The 25,612-nt window shown below is 39.8% G+C and overlaps 1 protein-coding gene across 2 annotated transcripts in view; it reads right to left on the reverse strand.

Annotated features, from left to right (window-relative positions):
• The window catches only part of zbtb16a (zinc finger and BTB domain containing 16a), a 125,774-nt gene that overhangs the window by 8,471 nt on the left and 91,691 nt on the right, over nucleotides 1-25,612 (reverse strand). For both annotated transcript variants that reach the window (XM_086099094.1, XM_086099093.1), the window contains exons 5-6: nucleotides 10,898-11,068; nucleotides 2,247-2,417 (exon numbers count right to left, since the gene is read on the reverse strand). In XM_086099094.1, coding sequence (XP_085955220.1) covers nucleotides 2,247-2,417; nucleotides 10,898-11,068 — 342 coding nt within the window. The remainder of the gene's footprint in view (nucleotides 1-2,246; nucleotides 2,418-10,897; nucleotides 11,069-25,612) is intronic.

A 25,612-nucleotide genomic window follows, 5' to 3' on the forward strand; every position in this document is an offset into this window, starting at 1 on the left:
TTACCTATGCCACTTTTGAACGTTTTTGGAAAACAAAAGAAAAAAACAAGTATATAGAATAAAAGTCGTATTATTACAGGCGCACAATCCTATATCTAATAAGCATATATATTTTTAAAGAATAAAGTACTATTATTTTTCCCCTCAAACTTAAGGCAATTAAAAAAATAATAATAATTCACTTGTATATAGCTAACTTTATTCCTTAGTTAAACTTTCACTTTAATTAAAATTTTTATGACTTGCCATATTTTTCGTAAATATACTGTCATCCCATTATTTGGAGAATAAATAAATTAATGTAATTGCATTTCCCATTAAACTTTGACGTTATTATCATAATACAGGATAGTGACTTATGAAAACAGCTGTATTTGATGTGAATATAGTAGTCCCCTTTTTAAGACAACATTTTTTTCCAGAAGAAAATGGCACATTAATTTGTTAAAATTTGACCACATTAAATTTTGACTTTAATATCACAACTTTTTATCCCCCAAAATACATCTTTGTTCTTGTAAACAATACTTTTTTTTAGTATTTTCATAACATTCCAATTATTATTATTTTTTTAAATAGAAATTTGTTATCGTAACATTTCGACTTTTTTTGTTTATAAAATGGCAACTTTTGAAATCTTATGGAATGGCACTTACGTCTGAGTGATGTTGGAATTACGATGGCAAACTGGGAAAAATGTCTCTGGAACTAAAAGTTTGAGAAAGCCTGAAATACAGATTTGGTGTGTGCGTGTGTTTGTTACTGTGAGGAAACGGCGAGGAAGCATAAGCGTCCCGGTGGGCTTCCCGATCAGTCTTAGCCGAGCTCCCTTTCTCGGCGGACGCTAGCTTATCACTGTGTCAACATCTTTATGGGGCTCTAAATATACCGCGATCAATAGGCAGTCTTTGGAGACATTCATTTACTGTAGCGCGGCAACAAAGATATGCATCTGCTGTGTGTGTGTGTCGCTGCTGCCACAATGTGTGACAATGAATGCATTACCGGAAAAACTAATTTACACTCAACATTAGGGACACATGCAGCGTCTAATGACATCCAAACACAAGAGCTGGATGAAAACAATTGAAAAATAAAAGAAGTATTATGGATTAAAAACAACACATCTCGTAATTTTAATCATATTCTGGCAAGGTTCTGCTATTTTGGTTAGCAACAGTTCAAACGTGTGAACAATAGTGTCTATGAATTTAGTTGAACCAATTATCATTGTCGTTTTCAGGCAATATGCTCTCATGTGCCTAAATAAAGTCAGAAACAAACACAGCTCTTGGTACGCTACGCTACTTAATAAATGCTAGCATGTTAGCATTCTATCATTTGCCATTATAAATACTAATCAAATACAGGAAAATATTAGCTCATACTCTACTTTGGTTGCTATCTTGCTATTTGTTAGCGCACCAACAGTTATCATGCAAGTATTTTATCAACTTTCATTTGAAATGTACTAAAGTCCTGACCAATTGGACTTAGGGTTTTTGCTACTCTGGTTGCTAGCTTACTAAATGTTAGCATAACAACTGCTAGCAAGAGCAAGTGTTTAGTGTTAAGTTTTTGATCAGTTTTCATTTGAAATATATCAATTGACCAATTGGTCTTAGTTTTTTTTTGCTACTCTAGTTGCTAGCTTACTAAATGTTAGCATAACTGCTAGCAAGAACAGGTGTTAAGAAATCTCTACTCAGGTTGCTATCTTGCGATGTGTTAGCGCACGGACTGTTATCATGTAAGTATTTGATACATTTTCATTTGAAATATATCAATTGGTGTAAGGGTTTTTGCTACTCTAGTTGCTAGCTTACACAATTTTAGCATAACAACTGCTAGCAAGAACAGGGGGTTATAAATCTCTTCTCAGGTAGCTAACCTGCTATGTGTTAGCATTCCAACTAATTTGAGCTAATTTTCATTTGAAATGCGAATACATGTCAAGAAGTAAACACCTTATCTATTGGATTTAGTGTTTTTGCTACTCTGTTTGCTAGCTTACTAAATGTTGACATAACTGCTAACAAGTTAACATTTTATCAGTTGTCATTAGAACGAGTTGAAAAAGTAGACAAAACACATAAAACCGTTTTCGCAACTTGAGGTGCTAGCTTGCTTGTCAAGGCATTTTTTTTTGTATACTCTTGTGTAGCTACAGTACTTCATGTGAATGCTGTTTGGTTCATTAACATAGATAGCACACAAATGTGAACAATGCAACTTGTAGTGTTTACCTGTGTGCACGCGGTAGTGGGTCTCCAGCTGGTGCTTGAGGCTGAACTTCTTGCCGCAGCCGTTACATTCGTAGGGCTTCTCCCCCGTGTGGATGCGCTTGTGGCCCTTGAGCGTGCTCTCGTCGCGGAAGCAGCTCCCGCAGAACTCGCACTCGTACGGGTGGTCCCCCGCTGCAAAGTGGCCAGGTGGGCACGTTAGTCCTTCAGTTGTTATTATTATTAAAAAATGTTACGTGATAGTGATAGTAATATTTACATCCTGAACGCCTCCAAATAGAGTTTCTACGCCAATGGTAAGGTTTTTACTATTGGTACTCTGCTGTATTCTGGGAATTACATTCGTGCTGGGCTGCTTACACATGTTGTCATGTTGATATTATTCAAACAATAATTGTTGTACACCAGTTTCAGTTGACAAAAAAAAGAAAAGAAGCAAGCTCTGAGATCCATCCCTCCCCTCCTTAATTAGGAAAACTGTCGGGATATAATTTTCTCGTTGTTTTCTGCCATCTCCAATCAATAATGTATTGTTTGTGTTCTCGCTAACTCATTTGCTCCCAAAAACATACAAACACGTTCTATTTTAAATGTTTTAAGTGTCCCAAAGACTTATTTATACGTTTATATATTTTTTTATGCTAGAACATACAGAAGGCTTTGATGCAGTCTCTGAACTAAAGAGAACGGTTGAAGCAATGGTAGTTATGACAAAAACGGCCAGCAGGTGGCAGCAGAGTATAAGAGATCAACCAGAGCCATGTTGAAACAAAGCTGTTTTCCCCACAGTTTGAAATAGATTTGTGAATAATGATGAAACTTAGCCATATTCTAATGCTAAATGCTGCAAAACAGAAACAGATAGAAATATACTTTTTTTCCTGATGAAAGAAGAGACTCTAATCTTTCTTTTGGTAGGTTCCGTGTTTTTATAGCATTAGAAGACAATATTCTGTGGGCCTTGCAAAATCAGTCAAAATCCAGTAAAACAGCCAGGAGCGAAGGGGGCTGCTTCAGTGAAAAAGGCTGGGAATGAATGAGGTAATCAAGCAGGAACACGTCCTGAATTTGGCTATTGTATAATTTGCTTCAGAGACTGAATGGGTGGATGGAAGAAGGTATGACTACATTTAAAACACACACACACACACACACACACTAGACAAAACACATGTGGGAAAACTGCTTATGGTCTGAACAAACCAAGGATGAACCTTTTTGGCCACAATTCCTAAAGGCTAAGGCTCTAAGAATCCAGGAAAAGCCAACTAGAACATCTGAACTTTATTCAGAGGCACTTGAAATGGCGGCTGGTGTTTAACATGTGTATGAATGTGACTGATTAATTCTGAACACAACCACATCCCAAATAAGAGGGTGTGCACACTTGTGCAACCATATATCAGTTATATTTACCAGCCCACTTAAAAACATTTTTTTCCATTTGTGTTGTACAGATAGCTTAAAGTGTCACAATGTTGAAAACACGTTTTAAAATGGATGATCTTTGGTCTCATTTTTTTTTTATATACCACAAAAACTTGGCATTTGAACAGGGGTGTGTAGACTTTTTAGATCCACTGTACAACCACCCCCCTTGTGTCACATTCCCCAGTCAAGTAATGTGGCTATTCATTAATGCATCTCAGTCCAACGCTGCGGGTTTAAGTCGCCATCAATGACCTATGCCTTTCATTATCTGCCTGTCCGAGCGGCGACGTGCTGCCGAATAAATTGCATTTCTCGTTATGCCCGCCGCTAAGAGACAATCTCTGCGCCCGCCCCATTGCGTTATTTAAGGCCTTATTGTACGCAGACGGCATGCTGTTGCGCGTAGACAGGCGGATGAAAGACGCACTTTAAATGCTGATCACATTCGGGCCGCGCCGCACTTGTCACGGGAGACGACGCGTTCAAAGCAACGAGCTCGCCTGTAATGTGACGGGCGTGCGAGAGATGCGGGGGAGGGTTGGTGGGGGTGGGGTGGGGAGCTCGTGTGTGTTGAGGATCAATAAATGTGACACTCCTTATTTGTCCGCATGAAGTTATCAGCGCCTCCTGCTGTACGCCGAGGGGCGTCGCGGCCACGGCGGAGATGGCCATCCATCAACGAGCCCGGCGGCCGCGCGCCACGCCGGCGGAATAACAATGCGTCTGGCATTCAGCCGCCTTTAATTAGGCCGTCGGATCGCAGCAAGTGAGCGGGATGCTAATACGCAAGGCGGCGGCGCTCGATGCTTTGTTTACGCCTAATTCCGTCCTGTGCCATTTTCATGAATATATCGGATGCTAAAAAAAAAAGAAAAAAAGAGAGAAGCAAAGTGCAAGAGCAAGAGGATATGATAACAAGAGAATGCTCATGAGAACTGACGCTCAACTCAAATAAACAAAAAAATCATCATTTACAAATAAAGAGGAAACGATAAAATGCTAATATTTTAGCAGATCCATACTAGCATATGGGTCATCGTCATATCATTTCACATAAACAAATGAATTTCACTTCCTCCAATTCCTTTCCAAATGTTCCTTCGATGTCACTCAAGCTGTCGTTGGCGCTAATGCCACAGGAAGGAGCCTCGTTATGTTGTTGCAATGCACCAGAGGGATCTGTGAGTTGAAGCGCCAGGACGAGTTAGCCGTCTCGTATTCACACAATAGCAGATGAATAAATCTATTTGGTGTTGTAATGAATAAGTGGAAATTCTATTGAATCAAAAAATAATGCATTGATTATTGAAGTTGTTCAAAAATAGGTTTTCATCATGATTTCCGCCCCCATAAAAGTTGATAAATCTTCAAAAATAAGACTTCAAGCATGGCTATTTCAACATGGGAAGCATACAGTAAGTGTCATTAGCATTCATTATTATTCAAACGACCAATATAATAAGCTAGCAAGAAGGCGCTAACGCTGACTGATAAGGATTTTACATCTTTCTTGTAGTCGAGCATTGTTTCTAATCAGAATGACTCAAATGCTAATATATTATAAGCTTGTATGCTAACAATTAGCAAAATAGCATCTTGCCTAGTATACAGATACTATGGTAGCTTACAAATAGTAATAATAAAATAAAATTAAGATACGATGCTAATGCTGATATCTAGCTAAACAGCAATCAGAGTAGTGAAAGGACAGCATTTTGCTAATTGCTCAAATGCTAAGATATTAGCACTTACATGCTAACCTATAGCAAAACAGACAAGAGTTACCCTTCCAGGATTTCTTTTCAATGTTGTTCTTTTTTGCAGGCTGCATTCATAAGGTTTCACTTCATCATTCGCTATCGTATTGAAAATCTCATTTGCAGCAAGCGCGGTGGGGGAGTCACTGACCCGAGCGCTACTTTCTCTCTCACTTTATCGCTATTTGTTTTCTTTTCCTATGTCTGTAAACTTTATCAGGACACGCTCAGCAAACTCACTTTTGGATTCTTAAAAAAAAAGGGAAAAAATGATTTAGTGTGCCGTTGCATCTGAAAGCCGTGATTACTTACAAGCGGATATCGTGTACAAGAAGAGATAAGAACGTGGGGAGAATAACATGCATTCAGTCTGGGCTCAGACAAATCATACTTTACACACACAACACAAAAAATCAAAAGGAACAAAAATGTGTCTTTCAGGGGACATATGGATTTTTTTTCTTAGCGCCCATGATAATACATGGACGTTAATGCTAATGCTGCCAACAACACTCAATGGATTGTTTCCTTGCTTTTTATTTATTACACAATACTTAGTGACCATGTTGACGGACTGCCTCCTGGTGGCCAAGTTGGGCACACCAGAAGGAGCAGCACAATGAGTGAAATGTACAAATGTGCTATTACTTTTTTGGTGTTTTTAGTAGGGCTGGGTTTAAAAATAAAATACAATCGAATAATTGATATCGAATCGATTTTCTTAAGAAAATAGAATGTTAAAGGCCTTTTTTAAATCTTAATTTTCTGGAAATTACTGTTCACATGAATTGAAAAGTATTTTCTTGCATTTATTGCACTTTTATACAATTCAGAATATTTTTTATTTATAATATATAGAATAATGGAAATATTTTCATCTCATCCTTGCTGATGTCAATGTTTGTGTAACACTTAAGTGATAATAACACAAATTTATTTTAATAATTAAAAAAAAGGTTTTGTCATGTCCTTGACATTTAAGAAGAATTGATGTTCCTTAATTAATCAGTTATGGAATTGAAGTGAATCAAATCGGAAAAATCGTAATCGATCTGAACTCTTGTGAATTGAAATTGAATCAATTGAGGAAATTAGAACCGATACCTAGCCCTATGTTTTAGGTACAACATTATGGAGTGCTATAATTCATATTATCCAACAAATGTTTTTTTTTTTTTTGTGGAACAAATGAATGGCGTTTCCATTCATTTCAAAGGGAAAAGATCATTTGGAATGAATTAAACTTACAATTGCTGATGAGTACAAGCCATTCCGAAAGCACTGTTGTCATGGAAAATTGGCGGAAGCTACGTTTAAACTGCTTGCTGGAAAATTCTAGACCACCGATTCCCCGCTTCCTCTTTGGAAACAGCAGCAGGGAGGCCACAGATGAGGCCCTGGCCGGCACAGTGAGCTGGAACCGCATCACATGGGCACTGGACCCTTGGGTGCCCCTGGGCATCGCCACCTGCGTCCCTCCGCCACCACACGCGCACACACACACACACATACATACACACACAAAGCCTCTCATGTGACTCCCCAGCGCTGAGGGTGGCGATGCCCGAGGGCACCATTGAGAGGGGGGTTCCGGTTTGTGTGTTCATTCTGTAGGTTTTAAATCACGGGCGCACGGCCACAGCTGATTTATTTGCTCGCTCAAATACAGCTGCGAACACAAAAACGATGCGGCCCACAGCAAATTGTCTCACGTGTGCGCACACACACTCGGGCGCAGACAGACAGTGAACAACAATGGAATATTAATGAAGGTCTGCTGTGTAATGTGTGTTGTGTTTTAAGAGAAGGCACAGCTGCCAACACTGTATAATTGAGCGCGTGCACTTGAACCTTTAATGCACTGTGCATACATGCAGTAAAGCCACAAAAAAGAGCAAATAAAGCTAAGCGTGCGTGCGTGCGCGCGCGTGTGTGTGTCGTAGACTGCGCAGGTGGTTGGAGGAGAATAAAGATGGCCAGATTAAGATGCTGAAATAAACACCATTAAATTCCACGTCTGCGACGCAGATCCAGTGTCACGGCTCTCGGCTGCGTTGCGGCGATAAGGCGGCAGACAGGTAAACGAAGCACGCGTAATGAATGTCCCGCGCAAAGAAAGAAAACAACAACAACAAAAATAACTGCTTCTTTGGCCAGCTTTTACTGTTTGTCTCTCCGCACAAGAGAACATTAAGTCAAGCAGTCAACATTCCTCTCGGTGCTTACGTTGAACGGCCATTCAAATCACACGCTTATATTGGGAATTTAGAGCTTTTTCTTGCTGGGGGAAAAGTGTCTCGACAGGCAACAATTTTTGTATTATTTCATATAAATATGTAGACATTTGATGGGAAAACTGTAAAAAAATATATATATTAAAAAAAAAGAGAAACAACACTATAAAAGCATCATGCTTCCATGTTACAAAATCGGTCAATATCACGTTCTATCAACATGATATCATCGGATATCATGATAATTATACTACATTATCATATTGTCATGGTATCATAGCACACTATTAATATATTGTAAATAACACCAGCATAATATCGTCACATCATATCACATAGTAGATTATCGTCCACCACTGTCATTAAATATCATTATGTCACAGTATCATGATATCATGTCACCGTATTATCATATCACAATTGGTATTATATTATAGCATAACATATATAAATATAACATATATTAAATATGTCTCATGGTATCATATACTATCATGATATTTTCATGATATAGAATTGGACCTCACCAATATGGTACATTGATAAATGTAAAAGCAGTATTTTCCAATGTCCAATTAAAAAAAAAAACTATGAAAGCATCATGCTTCCATGTTACAAAATCAGTCAATATCATGTTATATCATCATAATATCATCAGATATCATGATAATATTAATATATTGTAAATAACACCACCAAAAATATCATCACATCATATCACATAGTATATTATCGTCCACCACTGTCATTATGTCAGTGTCATGATATCATGTCACCGTATTATCATATCACAATTGGTATTATATTATGATAGTTTCATGATATAGTATGATGACATATATGACAGTATCATGATATTGTATAATATCACAATATCATAACATGATACAATCAAATTATAAATGGTATCATGTTATCACTGTATATCATATCAAATCACAATATCATCGCATCATGATTTTCTATCACCCATCTTAATACAATCCCTTCAGACGCATTTGTTCCCCCCTCCGATTGTGCCAAAGATGATGAACTTCAAAAAACGCCGCGTTCCTTTTCTTTTGCCGTCAGGCTAAACGAGGACGTATTTCCCAACTCGGTAATCCGCCTTGCCTCCTCCCCGAACACAAGTCATATTTAAACGACGCTCTTGTTTGTGATTTAACACCCGACCAACCATTTCCAGCGACATTCGCGCCGGCTGGGCGGGCAGGTACTGTACAGCCCGACCCCCCTCCCCATCTCACCCCCCTCCCTCCGCACATCCCATTGGCCCGGCTCGTAAATGGAGGCCGACTGCTCTCATCTCGCCGCCTTTTCCTTTCAAATATTTATCCGGAGCGCTGGTGAGCTAAATCGGCCGTGACAGTGAGACTGTTATTTAAGGTCGCAGACAAGCTGCTGAGGCGGGGGGGTAGAAGACAGCGCGAGAGGGGGGAAAAAAATAAAAAAATAAAAAATAAGCATTCATCCTTCACCACTGGAATGGAATTCATTTCCATGTGTTCATATCCGTCCATTTGGCCACACGTGTGTCAACAACGTATTAGCATCCCGCTGTGGCCTCGCCGCGCTCCACCGCCACACAAATGAATAAAATAAGTCACGACAAGCCATTTGACTGCTGACCTGAATGAAGATGAATGGAGGAGCGGCACTGCGCACACCCGCCCCGAATAAAACGCAGCTTTTTACTTACTGTAAGCTATTTTTAGCTTAGGCTAGCTTCTCGACAGAGGATGCGCACAGCTAAGGGACAGTGCAAAAAAGGTTTTTGTTAACTGGGCATACATACACGTAGTATACGACTGCACACAATAAAAGAAAGGGAGGATTATGACATTTTTTTAAGATAAAAACTAATTTTATTTAAAAAAATAATAATTTTTAAATAAAAAAACCCCACAAAAATATATATATAGGAGTGTCAAAATTAGGTAATTTTGAGTTAATTTAGAGCTCCTTTAACGGCACAATTTTTTTTTTACCGTGCGATTAATGACCGCCCCTGACTTGGAAAGCCTGTACTGGGGGAATTCCAGTCGCAACGCAGCTGACACGTCCACGTCAAAATTTAGCACTAATAAATTTAATAATAATGCATTTATTTGTGGAGACTGGGTTCAAGTTGTATTTTCCAATTTAAAAAATGTGCAGAATTTCACAAGTTACTTCATGTTAAAAATTAGATAGCTCTGAATATGAAAAATGCACTCAGCCGTTACGACGTCTTACAAATGCAATTATGCCATCTAGTGGCAGAAAAAGGACCAACACAAATATCACTCATTTTTTACAGTACAGTACATATTTTTAATTTTAACTCAGTTATTATGAAATTACCGTATCAATGACTAAAGGATGCAGCCATATTTCTATTAGTTTAACATTTTTTCCACTTTTATGTTAAGATTATGAAAATGTAAGGGAACAAATTATTGTACATATTATTAGTTGCGATTAATGAGTGAGTGAACTATTGTCATGCAATTAATTACGATTAAAACATTTAATCGCCTGACACTCCTAATGCAATATATATATATATATGGGAACAAAAAAACTATTCATATATCACATCACATATCAAATCCTCTTTTACTGGAGATATATATTATGATATATATATTTGACGGAAATGCAACATTTACCGTACTAGCAATATATGCACAATGTCTGCAATACAGTATGTATGTAAAATAAGTAACACTCTTGAATTGAGCCGTACCATATTGAATCAAATCGTAATACCACAGAATCGAACTGTATCAAATTGTTCCACTTTAAATTTGACTTGTCCTTGTATCGTACCATGCCCTATCCTATGTATGAGATGTGTATTTTATATACACAGAAAAAAAAACTAAAGCCATGTTTCTATTTTTGCAAGGGTTGATCTCATTTGTACATGTACAAAAACTCCACGTGTTCCAGATTGAAAAGACCGTCTTGAAATGGCGTTATTTAGGCGTTAATTAACAAAATGCCCAAAATAAAACTTGTGATCCCCGTGACTAACCGTACTTAAACATCCCGTCTTGTCAGGATAAATCCTCGGCGTGCCGTTAATCGTCAGACGTTTTCCTTTGAAGTGTCAACACGTCACAAAAGGGTAATCCAAAATAATATCATGAAGCACGCAGAATGATGCAAGCGGGTTGAGCGTTTTTTTCTTCTTCTTTTTTTCCCAAACTGACTGAGTGTGCGGCGTGTACGTGCTGCCTTCGCTGACCTGTGTGCGAGCGCAGGTGGCGTTTGAGCGCCGTGTGGCTGGGGAAGGTCCGGTTGCATTCGCTGCAGATGTAGCTGCGCACGCCGGCGTGGACCTCCATGTGCTGCTGTAACGCCGTCTGCATCTGGAAACGTTTGCCGCACAACAGGCAGAAGATGGCCATGTCGGAGCCTGCACACAAAGATACAAATACAATTTAAAAAAAATAATTGATAACTTTGCTTCATTTCTTTATGTCGGTCTGAGAAATGCTCCTTTTTGGATATTACAAGATATCATGTCATCATGACATCATATAGCATCATGATATCGTTTTATCATATCATATTATCAAGATACTGTGACATGTTTTTACAATGACACATCACAGTATCAGCATCGGATTTCGCAATATCATATCTCGATGCCGTGATATCAAAATATCTGAATACAAAATTATAGTATCATATCATGTTCGGCTCTGCACAATGTAGAACAATAAAGTAACCAGTTTATCACGCACAATCATATTTAATCTCATGATTTCAATAGTTAATTCATAATTAATCACAAATTAATTGTTTATTTTATATATGTTCTAAATGAACAATATGTATTTTAAAATGTTGTCATACTCATGTTAATTCACATAAAAGTTGACCAAAAATGTGTATCTAAAACGCGTAGGGTTGTAACTGAATTCATTATTATTATTATTATTATCATTATAAAATGATTTGTTGAAGTTGAAAAGATATACAGTTAAAAGGAGTGCAAAATACTGAGTCAGATTTGTTTTGAGGTCATTTTCTGCCACTAGGTGGTATTAGCATTTCATGTTAAACATTGGCAAGATGAACAGTCCATTTTTCTTTTTAAATTAGGGAGCAAATTAATCATTGACTGAAGGAACTTGTGGACTTCTGCCCATTTTGTTCACTGTAAATTACAACTTGCCTCCAGTCTCAACAAATATATATATATATAAAAAATTAATGCTTCTGGACATCATTTGAGTGCTTTTTAATGCTATTTAAGGCCTTCATTTCCGCAACATCCATTTAATGACTCTCAATGCTTTTCAATGACCCGCTGAAACACAAAAACACACACGCACACACAAAATAGATTTTATGGCATTTCCTTTCATTTCAATGAGGAGAGATGATTTGAGATGGTCTCCTCCCTGGCTGTGTGTTCCGATGCCTAAACGGAACCGGCGAGGACATTTTAGCACCCTGACTGTGCACTGTAGCGTATTTCGGCGAGGAAAAACCTTTGCAACACAACACATTGAGACCGGGTGTTTGCACCGGGATAAAGATCTCCTATGCAATACTTCAATCCCGCCTTGACTGTTTCTCGCTCTCTCTCCAGCTGAGATAAAGAGCACACAGCTGCAAGCAGACAAACACGTCACACATCACAAACACACACCAACAGTTGAACACACTTTGCCGTTACACTTTTTCAATTACCAGGCCGGCTGAAACTCTCGAGAGGGACTTGGGGAGTGTTTGGAAGCCGCTTTCTATTTAATCAGTCAATAAGGCATCTTTGGGGCCAAGTTGACACTAATTTAAAAATCTATGAAGAGCGCCACGCCGCCTCATGTTCATAACCGGCGCGGCGGCGGCAGGCGGCAGGCGGAGGGCCGGCGGCGGCCTCCTTGTTGGATCAATTAACGGCTCGCCAATGGAGGCTGAGGCAGGACGGCGGGAGAAAGCGAGAGTACGTCTGTCTTTATTACGTATACAGTCAATTGGAACCCAGTGCAGCCACAGGCAGTGGAAAAAATAAATTGAATTGGCGCTGCGCCTTTAAAAAGTTGAAAACTGCCTTTAAAATGCCTACTGTATTGCCTTGACTTACAAGCTTAATTTGGTCCTTGTCCGAGCTTGTTACTCAAGTTACACTTTCATTTTAACATTGCCCAAAAAAATGAGAGGCTTACAGACAGGTTTTATTTGGAATAATAACAATAACAATAACAAATAAAAATAAATAAATAAAATAATACGACTAAAAACTACATATTATTGTTATTATGATTAGTGTTGTTCCGATACCGATACTGGTATCGGCAGAGGCCCCGATACTGCATTAAAACAGTGGTATCGGTATCGGTGAGTACTAACAAGTAACATGCCGATACTATTAATTCTGACGCTGATATAGGACTTTGGATGCAGCATCTAGTGTCTTGCTCATGCACAACATTCACTGATGTGTGACATGTTCACTGCATGCCAAGCTAAGATATCCTATTGGCCCTTGGATGCTCTGAACCAATGGCAGGACAGCTTTTTCATGTTAAGAAAAAACAAACAAACTTAGGTATCAGTATGGTATCGGCATCGGCCGATACGGCAAAGCTGGGTATCGTAATCAGTATCGAGGGCCAAAATACGGTATTGGAACAACACTAATTATGATTAAATCATAAAAATAATAATAAAAACAACAACAATAATGAGGCCACCATTTTTTCTTCGCTTTTGTTTTTTATTGTCCGTCTATGTACAACTCAGGGTAAACTTTAACTTCGAGTTGTAAATTTCGGAACAGCTAGCTTTCCCTGAAACAAGGCTCTAGTCGTCACCGATACCAAGTACCGATACCACTAGCTCTTTAGTATGGATGTACAATTCCCCCCCAAAACACATTGACAGATCATTCTAAAGAAAGACCTATTTATCCCCAAAATAGCATTTTTCCTTCAAATGGCATGAAATTAATGGCAATTTTCTATTCTTCTAATTTCTCGTTCCTGATCGTAAAACGGCCACAAGAGAGCTCGCGAGTACTGATACCTTGAAATAAAGACAGGTATCGGCCTGATACAAATACCTGATACATGCACATCCCGTAATGATTACTTTTGATTGTCCTCATTTTGCTACCATCTGTTGAAAATAGATTTCCTCGAAGTCTGAGTGGGGTCATTCAAGGCGCTCCACTTTAAAGTCTGCTTCTATTTGATTTGAAAAGAAGAAGGAGGTTATTGAGCGAGTTGGACTGCTCGCGAAATCCCGTTTGGTTCAAACGCCATCTTCCACTCCGCCTCTTCTCAGCCTCTCCGCAAACACGATTTCGTCAAACCAACGTTAGCTAGCTTCATGCTAACATGGGCTTACTGGATGTTAGCAATTAGCCCAAACGGCAAGCGTTGAAATACTCTGATCACTTGTTCGGAAAAGCACCTCATAAACAAGACGTTTATTTCATGGGGTTTCCTTTTATGGGTGTAATCAAAGAAGGTTGAAGCGTACGTTCATTATTGGATTATCACATGTGCGTTTACGATAGCGTTAAGTCGCTCTTGCGCAACCGTGAGGCTTGAAAAAAAATAAATAATCCGAGCCAGACGCTCCTTTGCCCGAACGCATCGTGGCACGTTTTAGGCTTTGGTAGAGTTCGCACAAGTGCAGTACACACCTTGATTAGAGGAAATTAAGTGCTACAAACTAAACTGTCGGCGACAGAGCTGCGTGCGTGCGTGCGTGTGTGTGTGTGCGCGCGCCTCTGATGGATGAAGAGTGCGGCGGAGAGATAAAAGAAGAAAAGGCGGGAGAAAAGTAGTTGACCCAGAAGGTCCATTACAGTGTAAAATTGAGTCAGCTTGAAGTGACACCTGAGAGGAAGCACCAGCGCTGGCACTGCTGCATGTGTGTGCGTGTGTGTGTGTGTGTGTTTTTGCCTCAGCCCCGTTTGGCTGTTTCGGAATAATTTAGCTCCCCCTAAGCAGGTTCTCGCTCTGTCCCCGGCATCTATTTATAAAGGAGCCCGCGCCGGCTCCCGCCTGGCCACGGCCGGCGCATCCTTAATGGTGGCGAGCCGAGTGGCAGGGCTGCCGTTATTTAAGTGGGCGACGGGCACAGGGCGGTAATGGAGAGGAATACTCCCCAATGGGAGGTGACAGCGGCCGCGGGACAGCGCGCCGCGAACAGCTACTGGCTAGCCGTGTCAAAATGTCAAACATGTGACAATCGCTGTCTGATTAAAAGCACACGAGAGTGAAACAATCATTGAAAAGTGTTTTTTTATTATGATGGGATTTTAACGAGCTGTCAATCAGAATCTCATTTACTGGCTAAGTATGTAAAAACACACAAAGAAAAACAAAAACAAGGCCCAATCTGTGCTTTTTTTCTTTCTTTTTTCTTTTTCATTTTTTAAAGGGGAGCACAGTATGGATCTGGAAAAAAACATGTCAAGGAATTGATCACAATCTATTTTGGTTATACAGAAGAAACATCTACCATGTTTAGATAAAATACTAAATACATGTGAAAATTCTTCTTCTGTTTTAATTCTTCTTAGTAAGTCACAGTGTCCCATCACTGGTGACCTATGCTAACGAGTACCCGCTGGCGCTACAAAAACAAAAAGGCATCCGCGCTTGCACAGTATCGTTTCCATCGTTTGCCTAACTGCTCCCCCCTCCCCTCTTTACTTATGCATGTTTTTTGCTCTTCGTGGTAGGACTTAAAATTTGTTTTTGTTGTGTTTCGGGGGACAAACTTAAAACACATCAACATTACAACAGCCTATAGATGCCAAAAGAAAGTGACAAAGCACTACTTTTATCGTTAGTAGTAGTAATAGTAAGTGAAAAAATGCCGGATAGCTGAATATGCAAATACCGAACTGTAAATTTGCAGAAGGCTCACCCGACAACTTAAAACTAAGACCAAGGGACGGCCAACTGTTGGACGTCAAACGACCACCTGCTTGGAATTTAGACCACTTGGTGGTGGTCCGATTTTTTTCTCAGCAATAACGTTGGGGCTGCAATGCAGCGAGCGAGTTGAAGGTGCGAGCTGCCGGAGTTAATGAGGCGGCAAGCTACGGGACCTGAGCGCAAGGTGTTCAATTACAGGTCATTAGCACGGACCTTCACTTCCGTCACTGCTCGTGCGCGTCAATAGTGATCTATACCACCAATTATATTAAAATGCTTTGTAGTTTGTGGTATAAGTTAGGGGCTATAAAAACATTTTTTTTAGAGAAGGTCTCAAGATTACTGTAAACTAGGGGTGTGAATTGCCTCGTACCTGGCGATTGGATCCGTATCACGATTCATAGGTCACGATTCAATTAGATACCGATTAATCATGATACAAATCCATAAGTCGATTATTTGCGATTTTTTTTATTTTTAGTAAACATTTTGAAAATACTAATCAGTAGTAATAGACAAATGAAGCTTCATGAAACACTTGTGATTTTGATTGACTCCTCTAGATGGCACTCTTGGTTTAAATGGGCTAGCTAGCTAAACAGCTAACCAGACAGACAGACAGGCGAATGAAGCTTTATGAAATACCTGAGATATTTTTTTGGTCCTCTAGATGGCACTCTTGGTTTAAAAGCTAACCTCAAGTAAGATGTTATATTTCCATAAAAAATTGATGTTAATAAATCGATTTGGCCGCATATTGAATCGATACGAGAATTGTGCACGCTAATATCGCGATATATCGCCGACATTGTTTTTTTTTAACACCCCGACTGTAAACTATAAACTGTGATCATATGTAAAATGGTTAATGCTAGGTCTGAATATTATACTCATCGTTAATATCGTATTTAGCGTCTCTGTGAGAAAACTACGCAGCGTGCTAATAATGATAGCATTGGCGGCTGACAGGACAAAGGTAGGCGTGAGTTGTGTATTTCTTTGGCGCCATCTTCTGGCACCAAGTGCCATTTAGCTATGTTGAAGTAAGGGGAGGAGCTTCATGGTATGTCTAATAGAAAACATGTTGCCATTTTGTGATTTTGTGAATTTCTTGCGGATTTTCACTATCCCTATGGGGCTCAATGTACTACTTTCTTATTTACACCAGGCACAAATAAAAGTGAAAAAAATTGTTTTGCAACAACTTGCTGGTGGTAGATTCCACAGAGGAAATTGTTGAATTAGCAGTAGAGCACTTATGTGTAACAAATAATGTAATGTAATAGGAAAGTAGTAATTGGTATTTTTTACACGTGAAGCAGTGACATACAAGCCCGCACCGACTGTGCATTTTCATCTCTATGGCATTTATTTTACGTATAACGTTGGAAGATGAGGTCAAAGAATGATATTAAAGTGATTTGAGCTATATCTAAACAATTAATGTAGGCAATTGTGATTGTTCTTAGTGGGGCGTCTATTTCTCACGGGTCCAGTGAGTGCATCAAAATATTCGAACGAGCTCTCAGTTTGACTCTGTGCAGTTTAAAGATAATCGCAATAACCGTTCACCAGATAAACGCTGTCCAAAAATGCATTTGCAAACACAGCAATTAATTGTATGCTAATCACGGGCAGTATAAGACATGATTACTTTGAAATAAGCTGGAACGTGGACAGCGTGCAGCATAAATTAGCGAAACCAATCTAATTGGACATTTTATTGCTGAAGTAAATGTGATCTGTGTTTAACAGCTACTTAAAGAAAAAGCCGTAATCCCCGCTAAGTAGCATTGTAAACAACAATAAACACACAGTCGCCTCGGCTGCATGTTTTATACGCAACATCCAAACACAATCGCTCATGCGAGTCCTTGGAGGAGCAGCCGTTTGCATCCTGGGAAAGTCCACGGTTGTTGTTTTGCTTGCGTCTTGGCGGTTTTCGTCGGGTGGCGAGTTGTGAGGTGTGGGGGGGGGGGGGGGGCTTTAGGAGTGAGTGTTGATGCCGGAAGACGAACGACGGCCGGCGAGATTAATGCCGCCAGATGCCAGGCGAGATGCCATATTAATTACCCGAAGATAATGTCATGGCGGCCATATGGCGGCTCCACCGGCCATTGGCTTGACAGCGAGTCCGTTTTATTAGCGCCATCACGCCATCTGACTGGAGCGCTGCGCTTGCTTGATGGAAAATACAGTAACGGCGTGCACACCGCGACCGCATCCGGGGTGCAGAAAACCCGATAAATGTTGGAGCAGATTGGAATACAGTAAACCTTCAATGGGCGGGAGGTGCTGCTGCAAAATAGCCAAATGATTTTTTTTTTTGTCACGAGATGCACTTTGCACCGAGGCCTGACCGATTAATTGCCTGATATTAACGGTTTCAAAATCAACCCAAAAAACCGATTTTTTTTGCAGATATTCATATAGATATTTTTACATGTTACAACAAGAGGCAAATGACGTTCAAACGTCAAAACATCCCAAAAATATGCAAAAAATTTAAATAATTTGCCAATTATTGCCGATTTTTTTTGTAAAACAGACACTATTCTGCTAATAATTCATAACTTTATTGTAAGCATTAAGAAACAACCGAAAAAAAGTTATTTTTTCCATTTCATTAATAGGCCAATTAGTCGGTTATCAGAATTTCATTCAGCCAAAACAAGCTAACATCACATCTGGCCACCATCAATTGACATTGATTTCCTTGTAGTGGAAGGACCAAACCAGTTGGTGGCAGTAACGTACCATCAAGCTGGTTAGCCTCACAGCAAGAGACCACACAGAAGAAGGACAGAAAATACATTGCGTACAGTTTGCGCTCGCATTTTCTGTATTTAAAGGTTTTGTGGAAAGAAAAGTTATTTTTAACAATATTACGTTAGAATACTGTTGAGTTTCATGTTTTGTATGAAAAAGTATAATAACTATTGTGAAATGTGCACGGATTAAGCTGTACAAATACAATATTTATGTAGAGAATACATATGTTATTTTACAACTTAGCTATATTTATATTTTTGTATTTGCACCTGTAGCTAAAAAGCGAAGTGACGAGAGTCTCCGTCTATAAAATACACAAATGATCAACTGAAATATCCACGCTCTATTCGTTATTCCTCACCCGCTTTTAAGTATTTGATTTGCTACAGCAGCCAGAGAAATCATTTCTTCCTTGACAATCTCACTAAGTTTTTCCGGTTCAAAAAAGAAAAAAGAAAAAAAAAGTAACAGTAGCAAATGTGCTAGTTTTGCTATTTCCATTTCCCACTTGCTCAGTGTAAAACGACATACATGTTAATGACGAAATCCACACAGCAGGTCCAATCTTCCGAGCTACAAAAGCTTTTCTGATGTTAAACACATTCCCGCCTTCAAGCAACTCCTCCCCTGCTGTACTGCAGTGGATATAAATTCAGAAGTGTGTTTGTGTGTTTCCCGCCGCCGCCGCGCAGACTGTAAAAATCATAAAGGATGCATGCTGGGAATTAACGTCAGCGTGAGGAACGGCGGCGGAGGCCTTTTAACATGATTCACGGCGACACGGCCGCCCTCGTCTCTCCGCGCCGACTGGCGGATCATTTACAAAGACGGACCGCGCTCTCGCCGTCCGATCCATCCCATCAAGCCCGCCGCTCGCCCCGCCATCGCCGCCGTAACGCCCCACCCTCCCCTCCCTCCCTCCCCCGCCTTCCAATCCCCACAAATCCGATTTAATCAGACAACTTGTGCAGTGTGGCTGGGAGTAAGAAAAAGGATAATTAGTAAACAGAGGAGCTCCTCGCCAGGCTTCATTGGCATTCGCGCCAGGTTACTGTGTCGCATTTAAAATGCGCTCTGATGAAGTCTACAGAATCAAACCATTTGTTACTCCTATTGAGGAGGCTTCGGGCTACTGGCAATTAAATTGGAATTAGCGGCGGGGAATGAGATGGGGCAGATTCATAGCGAGCGGGGGAAGAGAGAGGCCTTCTCTGTCTGGACTTGGCTCACAGATTGGACGCCAATTTGCCGCCGCCGCACGTTTTGTTTGTTTCCACTTATCTTTTATTAATCAAAAACCAACCCGCCGCAGTCTAATGAGATACAAGAGCGGCATCAAAAACATCAACTACCTTTTCAAACACAATCATGCTCATATTTTGTTTTGACTGATCCAGAGCTGCTGTATTTGAAAATTGAGAGCCAATAGCCAGCGAGTGCACATTAAAGGGACATGTTATGGAAAATTAACTGTTTAATGGCTTGTATACAAAAAGTGGGGGCCTTTAGAGTGAAATTTAAGCAACCAAGAACTCCCTTCACTTCACTCTAAGCAGTACGTGAGCAGTTCTTCAATTCCAATTATATCACACGTATTTAAAACAACCTCATTCTGCTTTCTTAATGCTGAAGATAAAGAGCATTTATGTTTTGGGGTTAAGAACCCTTCAATAACATCTTGAACACAAACGGTGCAGCAACAATATAATAAAAATACTCACAATCACATATTCCTGATCCTCTGCAAAGAAAGACTAATATTAGTGCCGTACTATTGAACTGGTAGGACTGTCGTATACTGCTCCCTGGTGGCCAAGAAAGAGTAGCACAATGACCATTTACTTGACACAATGTGACAAAACTATTTTTCCTCATTAAAATACACAGATCTATTTTTGCCTTTCCATTCATTTCAATGGGAAAAGGTATTTGAGATATGAGTGTTTTGAGTTACAAGCATGATCACGGAACAAATGAAACTCATTTCTCAAGGCAGCAATTTAAATCTTATTTTCTTAAATGTTGACACACCATGTAACCGTTGGGCTAATTTACATCATTAGCGCCCCCACACTGAGTTTGAGACTTGTATTCTAAGCCTGGAGAAGATCCAGAGGCACTTTCAAGTGACTGTTGGACTATGCCGATGTGTATGAAGTGTTGCATCCGTGAGTGAACTTATTTTAGCTGGGAAACCCCAGTTAAGTACACGGAAAAAAAAAAAAAGAGCAGCAACAACAGCAAGCTTAGATTCGAACCCAGAATCTCATAACTGCACGGCAGACATGCCAACCACCAATCACAATGGGTTATTAGGATGAAAGAAAGAGCTAAGTAATAAAGTGTGTATGTTTTTATGTGGCAAGACAAACAAGATAGATGCACTCAGATGCTTTCAAGGTTAAGCACAAGAACTCAAATCCATTACTGGAAAGAGAGCAATAAGGGGGAAAAAAAAAAGAGGTTAACGAAAGCAGAATTCATCGTACGGCGGCCGCAGCGTAGTCAGCTGCACATCTGCACAGATGAGCTTTTCATTTAAAACAACGTCCAAATCAAACAGACTGCACGAATGCCAGTCGGACTCGTTGGGCCATGTCAAAGCTTTGATTTTTCAAACAGACACATGGGCCACATCATTGACACGTGACCCAAAAAAAAAAAAAAGCACTATAATAGTGTACTTTATAAGAGTTGCAACTATCGAGTATTTGGACATCCTACGGAAAATTCAATCAAATAATTGAGTATTCAGATCAAAATAAAAAGTATTTTTTCTTGGTTAAGATGCAATTTTAAATACAGAAGACAAAAAAACGGTTTTTCATTTTTAGATCACAAACATTTGTATTTAAATGTTCCTCTCTTGAAACACTAGTAAGTGCGATTTTAGTCAAAAAGATTTTGGTCTACAAAAGGAAGAAGCGGTTTTCCCGCCGTAAAGTGCACATTTGCGTCAGCCCGCTTTGTTCAAACGTGATCAGCATGAACGGCAACTGGTTGAGACTGACAGCATCAAAGTGTGTGGAGTCATTTTTGCCGGTAAAAAACACCTTTGAAAAGTCATCCGACGGCTGTCGGTAAACTACAATGAGGCACTTGATTAGCAGCTAGCCGCTAATGCTGGAACCGCCGCTAAATGCTAGCAACAGGTGCTGTATAATACAATGTCAGCGGAACTAAGTTTTGTTTTGCGTCCTTAACTCATGTGTTCCCAAAAACGTAGAAATACGTTCTATTTTAAATGTTTTAAGTGTCCCAAAGACTTATTTATGTTATTTTTTTTATGATAGAGCATACAGACTTTGATGCAGTCTCCGAACTGCAGAGAACGGGTGAAGCAATGGTAGTAATTACAAAAACGGCCAGCAGGTGGCAGCAAAGTATAAGAGATCAACCAGGGCCATGTTGCAAACGAGCTCTTTTCTCCAGTGTTTTCAACAGATTTGTGAATAATGATGAAACTTTCTAATGTTAATTGCTGCAATAGAACACACTATTCTGTGGGCCTTGCAAAATCAGTCAAAATCTAGCAAAACAGCCGAGAGCGAAGGGGGTTGCTTCAGTGAAAATGGCTGCGAGTGAACGAGTTAATATGCGTTTGAGCTTGATTTGGGGAAGACGTTATGTTTTTGAGGTCAGCGCCAACAGTTTGTGACAGCAACATAAACGCAACAACTACAATCGTGAATCAGAGTCAGCCGTGACGCCGCGAAACGCTGCTGGGATCAACTTCAAAATAAAAGGGCACCAAGGCCTTTTTTTTTTTTTTAGTACTTGAATTACTCAGGGACTTGTTTCACTCTTATAACTCTCCCATTGTCATTTAGATTATTTTATTGCTTGTGTTTGTTAAAAAAACACGTGAAAATAATCACATTTTCAATCACAATCGCAATATTCAGGGGTGAAAAAAAGAATCTCAATTGATTCTTTTTTAAATTGGTTCAGCCCAACACTCCAAATAATTTCCTTTGTATAAATATAAGGCTTAGCGAGCTCGGCGGCCTGGGAGCGACTTATCCAGCGGCACCCATCAACCCCAAATAACCTCCCACCTTCACCCCGGCCCGACGTCCTGCAAAGGAATCCCAAATCTGTCCTCGCCTTCCCAGCATTGATTCTCCTCACTGGCCATCTGGACAGTGTAAAAGAAAAAAAAAAAAGGAAAAAAAAAGGGTGTATGGTGAGTGTGGAGTGGGGGGGGTGGGTTTGGGGGGCAAACCCACATTAGTCACGGGCTCTTTGGTCCTTCGACCTGTACACACACACGCATAGAAAATGACCCTTGACCCCCCCCCATCAGTGAAGCCGCTGACATGGTCTTTCCTGGTGGACAAAAGGCTTTTAGCACCTCGCTCTACTGTCCGACACGGACACGCCGGACAGGATGGGTGCTTGTTTTTTTGTTTCCTCAAGGGGGGTTGGGGGTCTCGGGAACAAAAAAAGGATGAGGGCTGTTAAGGACAGGAGGAGGAGGAGGAGGAGCAAATCTGAGCCGGTGCGTGTACTTTAAGAGTAATACAAAAAAAATAAAATAAGGGTATTAGCTACAAAAGGTCTGGCTATGCTTCTCAGGTCGGCTTACGAGGGGAAACGGCGGGACGAGGGCGAAGTCACGGCGCCACAAGACATTCATTGTGGCCGCCGTGTTTGTACGAGACACGCTAGCAATCGGAACGGGAAATGGAACACGAGTCATTCTTGACTGAGAACTTGACGCGAGTAGGACAAAATGCTAATGTTAACATAATATCAAAGACAGTTCTCACTTTTGTTCTTTTTATTTTTATGGTGGAAGCATTCATGTTTGAAAATCTTCAATTTATTAGCATAAAGGCCTTTCAAATTCTGTCATGTCATTTCACAAGACACAAGTTGGATTTTTATTTTATTATTATTTTATTTTTTAGGAAAATACAGTTGCAAATGGAAAAAGGATTTTTACTAGAGTAAAGTCATAATGTTTAAGAAAGTTAAGCTTCCATTTTCAGAGGAAAAAGTCAAAAAAAAATCCAGAGAGTAGTTTGAAACTGCACAAGAAAAAGTAATACATTTATTTCACTAGAAAAAAAAGTTATAACAAAAGAAAAATTTAAAAAATGTAATTGCTAGGAGAACAAAGTCTTAATCTCACGGGGGAACTTTTTAGGGAAGAACGTCTTACTTTTAAGAGAAGTTGTTTGTGAAATGTTAAGAAAAATAAAATACTAAACTCATCAGAAGAAAAGTCATAGACTTAAGTCTTAATTCTACATGAAAATAAAGTATTAAATTCAGGTGAATGTAGTCTAATTTTATGCACGCAAATACACACACTATATATATATATATATATATTATATATATATATATATATATACACACACACATAATATATAATATGTGTTGCATAAATGACAAGTAAATGTCGTTGTAAGTTAATGAATTTTTATCCCTGCGTAACATCTGCTTGATGAGTCATAAAAAAGTGAGCATGGGGCCGAACGTGATATTTGAGTTATGAAAGAGGCATTCAGGTGCATCCGGCGCCTCCATAAAAGCCCAAATCTGATGATGTGTGGTGTTTACGTACGTTTGCAGTGAACAACATTAGCCTTAAAGGCCGTTTCATTAGCGGCTGCTCAATGGAGGCAATAAAGCGCGGCTCAGCCAGCTGTGACCTTGGAGCCAAAATGGTGGACGGGGCCGACTGCGCAGCTATAGGAAAAAAAAGAAAAAAGAAAAGCTCGAGGAAAGAAAAAAAAGAAGCTTTTTATTTATTGATATCGACCTCATGCGCGTGTCCATCAAACTGCACTGAGGGGATAAATGCGGCGGAATGAGGGAAAGGTTTACAGTGCTGCGCCTCCATTTGGCTTAATTCCATTTGGAGGAAATTGATTTGGAGATGCTGGAGTTTGTTCTCTCTCTTACTGCCGTGCTGCTGAGGCCTTATTTCACTCAGTCAACAACAGAGATCACCAGGCGGACCTGCCAGAGCTAAATGAGGCACAGTGACCATTTTTATTTGGACATAATCAAAAAAGATCTCAACTTTACCATGATATGCGTTACGCTACTTATTATTACAGACGTGGCTATATAGCTAAGACACGCCCCCTTTGAGCTGCGTGGCTACGGTAACGCTAAGCTAGGAGGGCCATTGACAAAAACGTCAATACAAAATTAAAATGTAACAGAATAGTTGATTAATCGATTGAATAATCGAGTTTAAAAATATTCGATAGTGACAGCACAAATGACAGAGAAGGTAATTTTTTTTCATTTTTTAAATATATAAATTGCTAAATATGCTTGAAGACAACTTGCCGAGTACGTGCTTGTTCTGGTGCTCTATCATCGTCACTCATGTCCAATCAAATTCCTTAATCAGAAAAACTGTATAATACGTTATGTGCCACGCTATACGGAAAATAATCGCATATAAACTGTCAAATTGGAATCGATGCACTTGAACCTGCAGTTTAAATGATGAGTTAAAATAAAGCCAATGTCACATTTAAGCCTGCCGGCCTCAAAATTGGCTAAAAATGCAGATAAGAGCGTGCTCAATTGCTCCTGCAGGACTCTTCCAGCCACGTGGATTAGCGCCAGATAATCATATAACGGCCATGATAGTGCCCATCCGCGCTCAACGAGCCCATAAAGTCAACTCTGAGTAAAGAGCAGCGCTGCTACACACACGTGCAAACACACACACACACACACACTTGGGAATGTTTAAAAAAAAAAAAAGAGAGAAGAAAAAAAAGCATGTGCGACACAGCTGCGTAACAGCGCTGCCTCCGACCAGCTGGGGGCAGCGCAGAGGCACGAGTCCTCACATGACCTTTTGAGCAGGAGTTGACAGGCAGTTCACAAGGGAGGGGAGAAAGAAAAAAAAGCCTCTTATATGCCGTAGCAGACACAATGTTGACCGCCTCGCACACGCTTAATAGCTGAGAATGGAGATTAGAAAGTAGTTTAGAGGGTCAGGTGTTTAAGGCAGGAGGGGCTTGGGGGTGTCACCGACTTTATTATTATTATTATTTTTATAAACGCACATCCCAGCATGGGAATAGTACCGGGAAGGAATGCAGGGATACATCACATGCCAGCACCTTCCTTTTCAACAAATGTGTTCATCAGAAGGAACATAATACGTGTGGAACCTTGACTTACAAGTGCCTCAACTTCAGAGTTTTTCCATGAAGTTAAAAAAAATAAAAATAAAAATAAGATAACTCATTTATGCCTTTCTCTCAGTTACAATGCAGTAACGTTAACCTAATTTGGCA

Source organism: Leptonotus elevatus, chromosome 16 (genome assembly GCF_054856555.1).
Source record: "Leptonotus elevatus isolate MCC_2025b chromosome 16, RoL_Lele_1.0, whole genome shotgun sequence".
Taxonomy (NCBI): domain Eukaryota; kingdom Metazoa; phylum Chordata; class Actinopteri; order Syngnathiformes; family Syngnathidae; genus Leptonotus; species Leptonotus elevatus.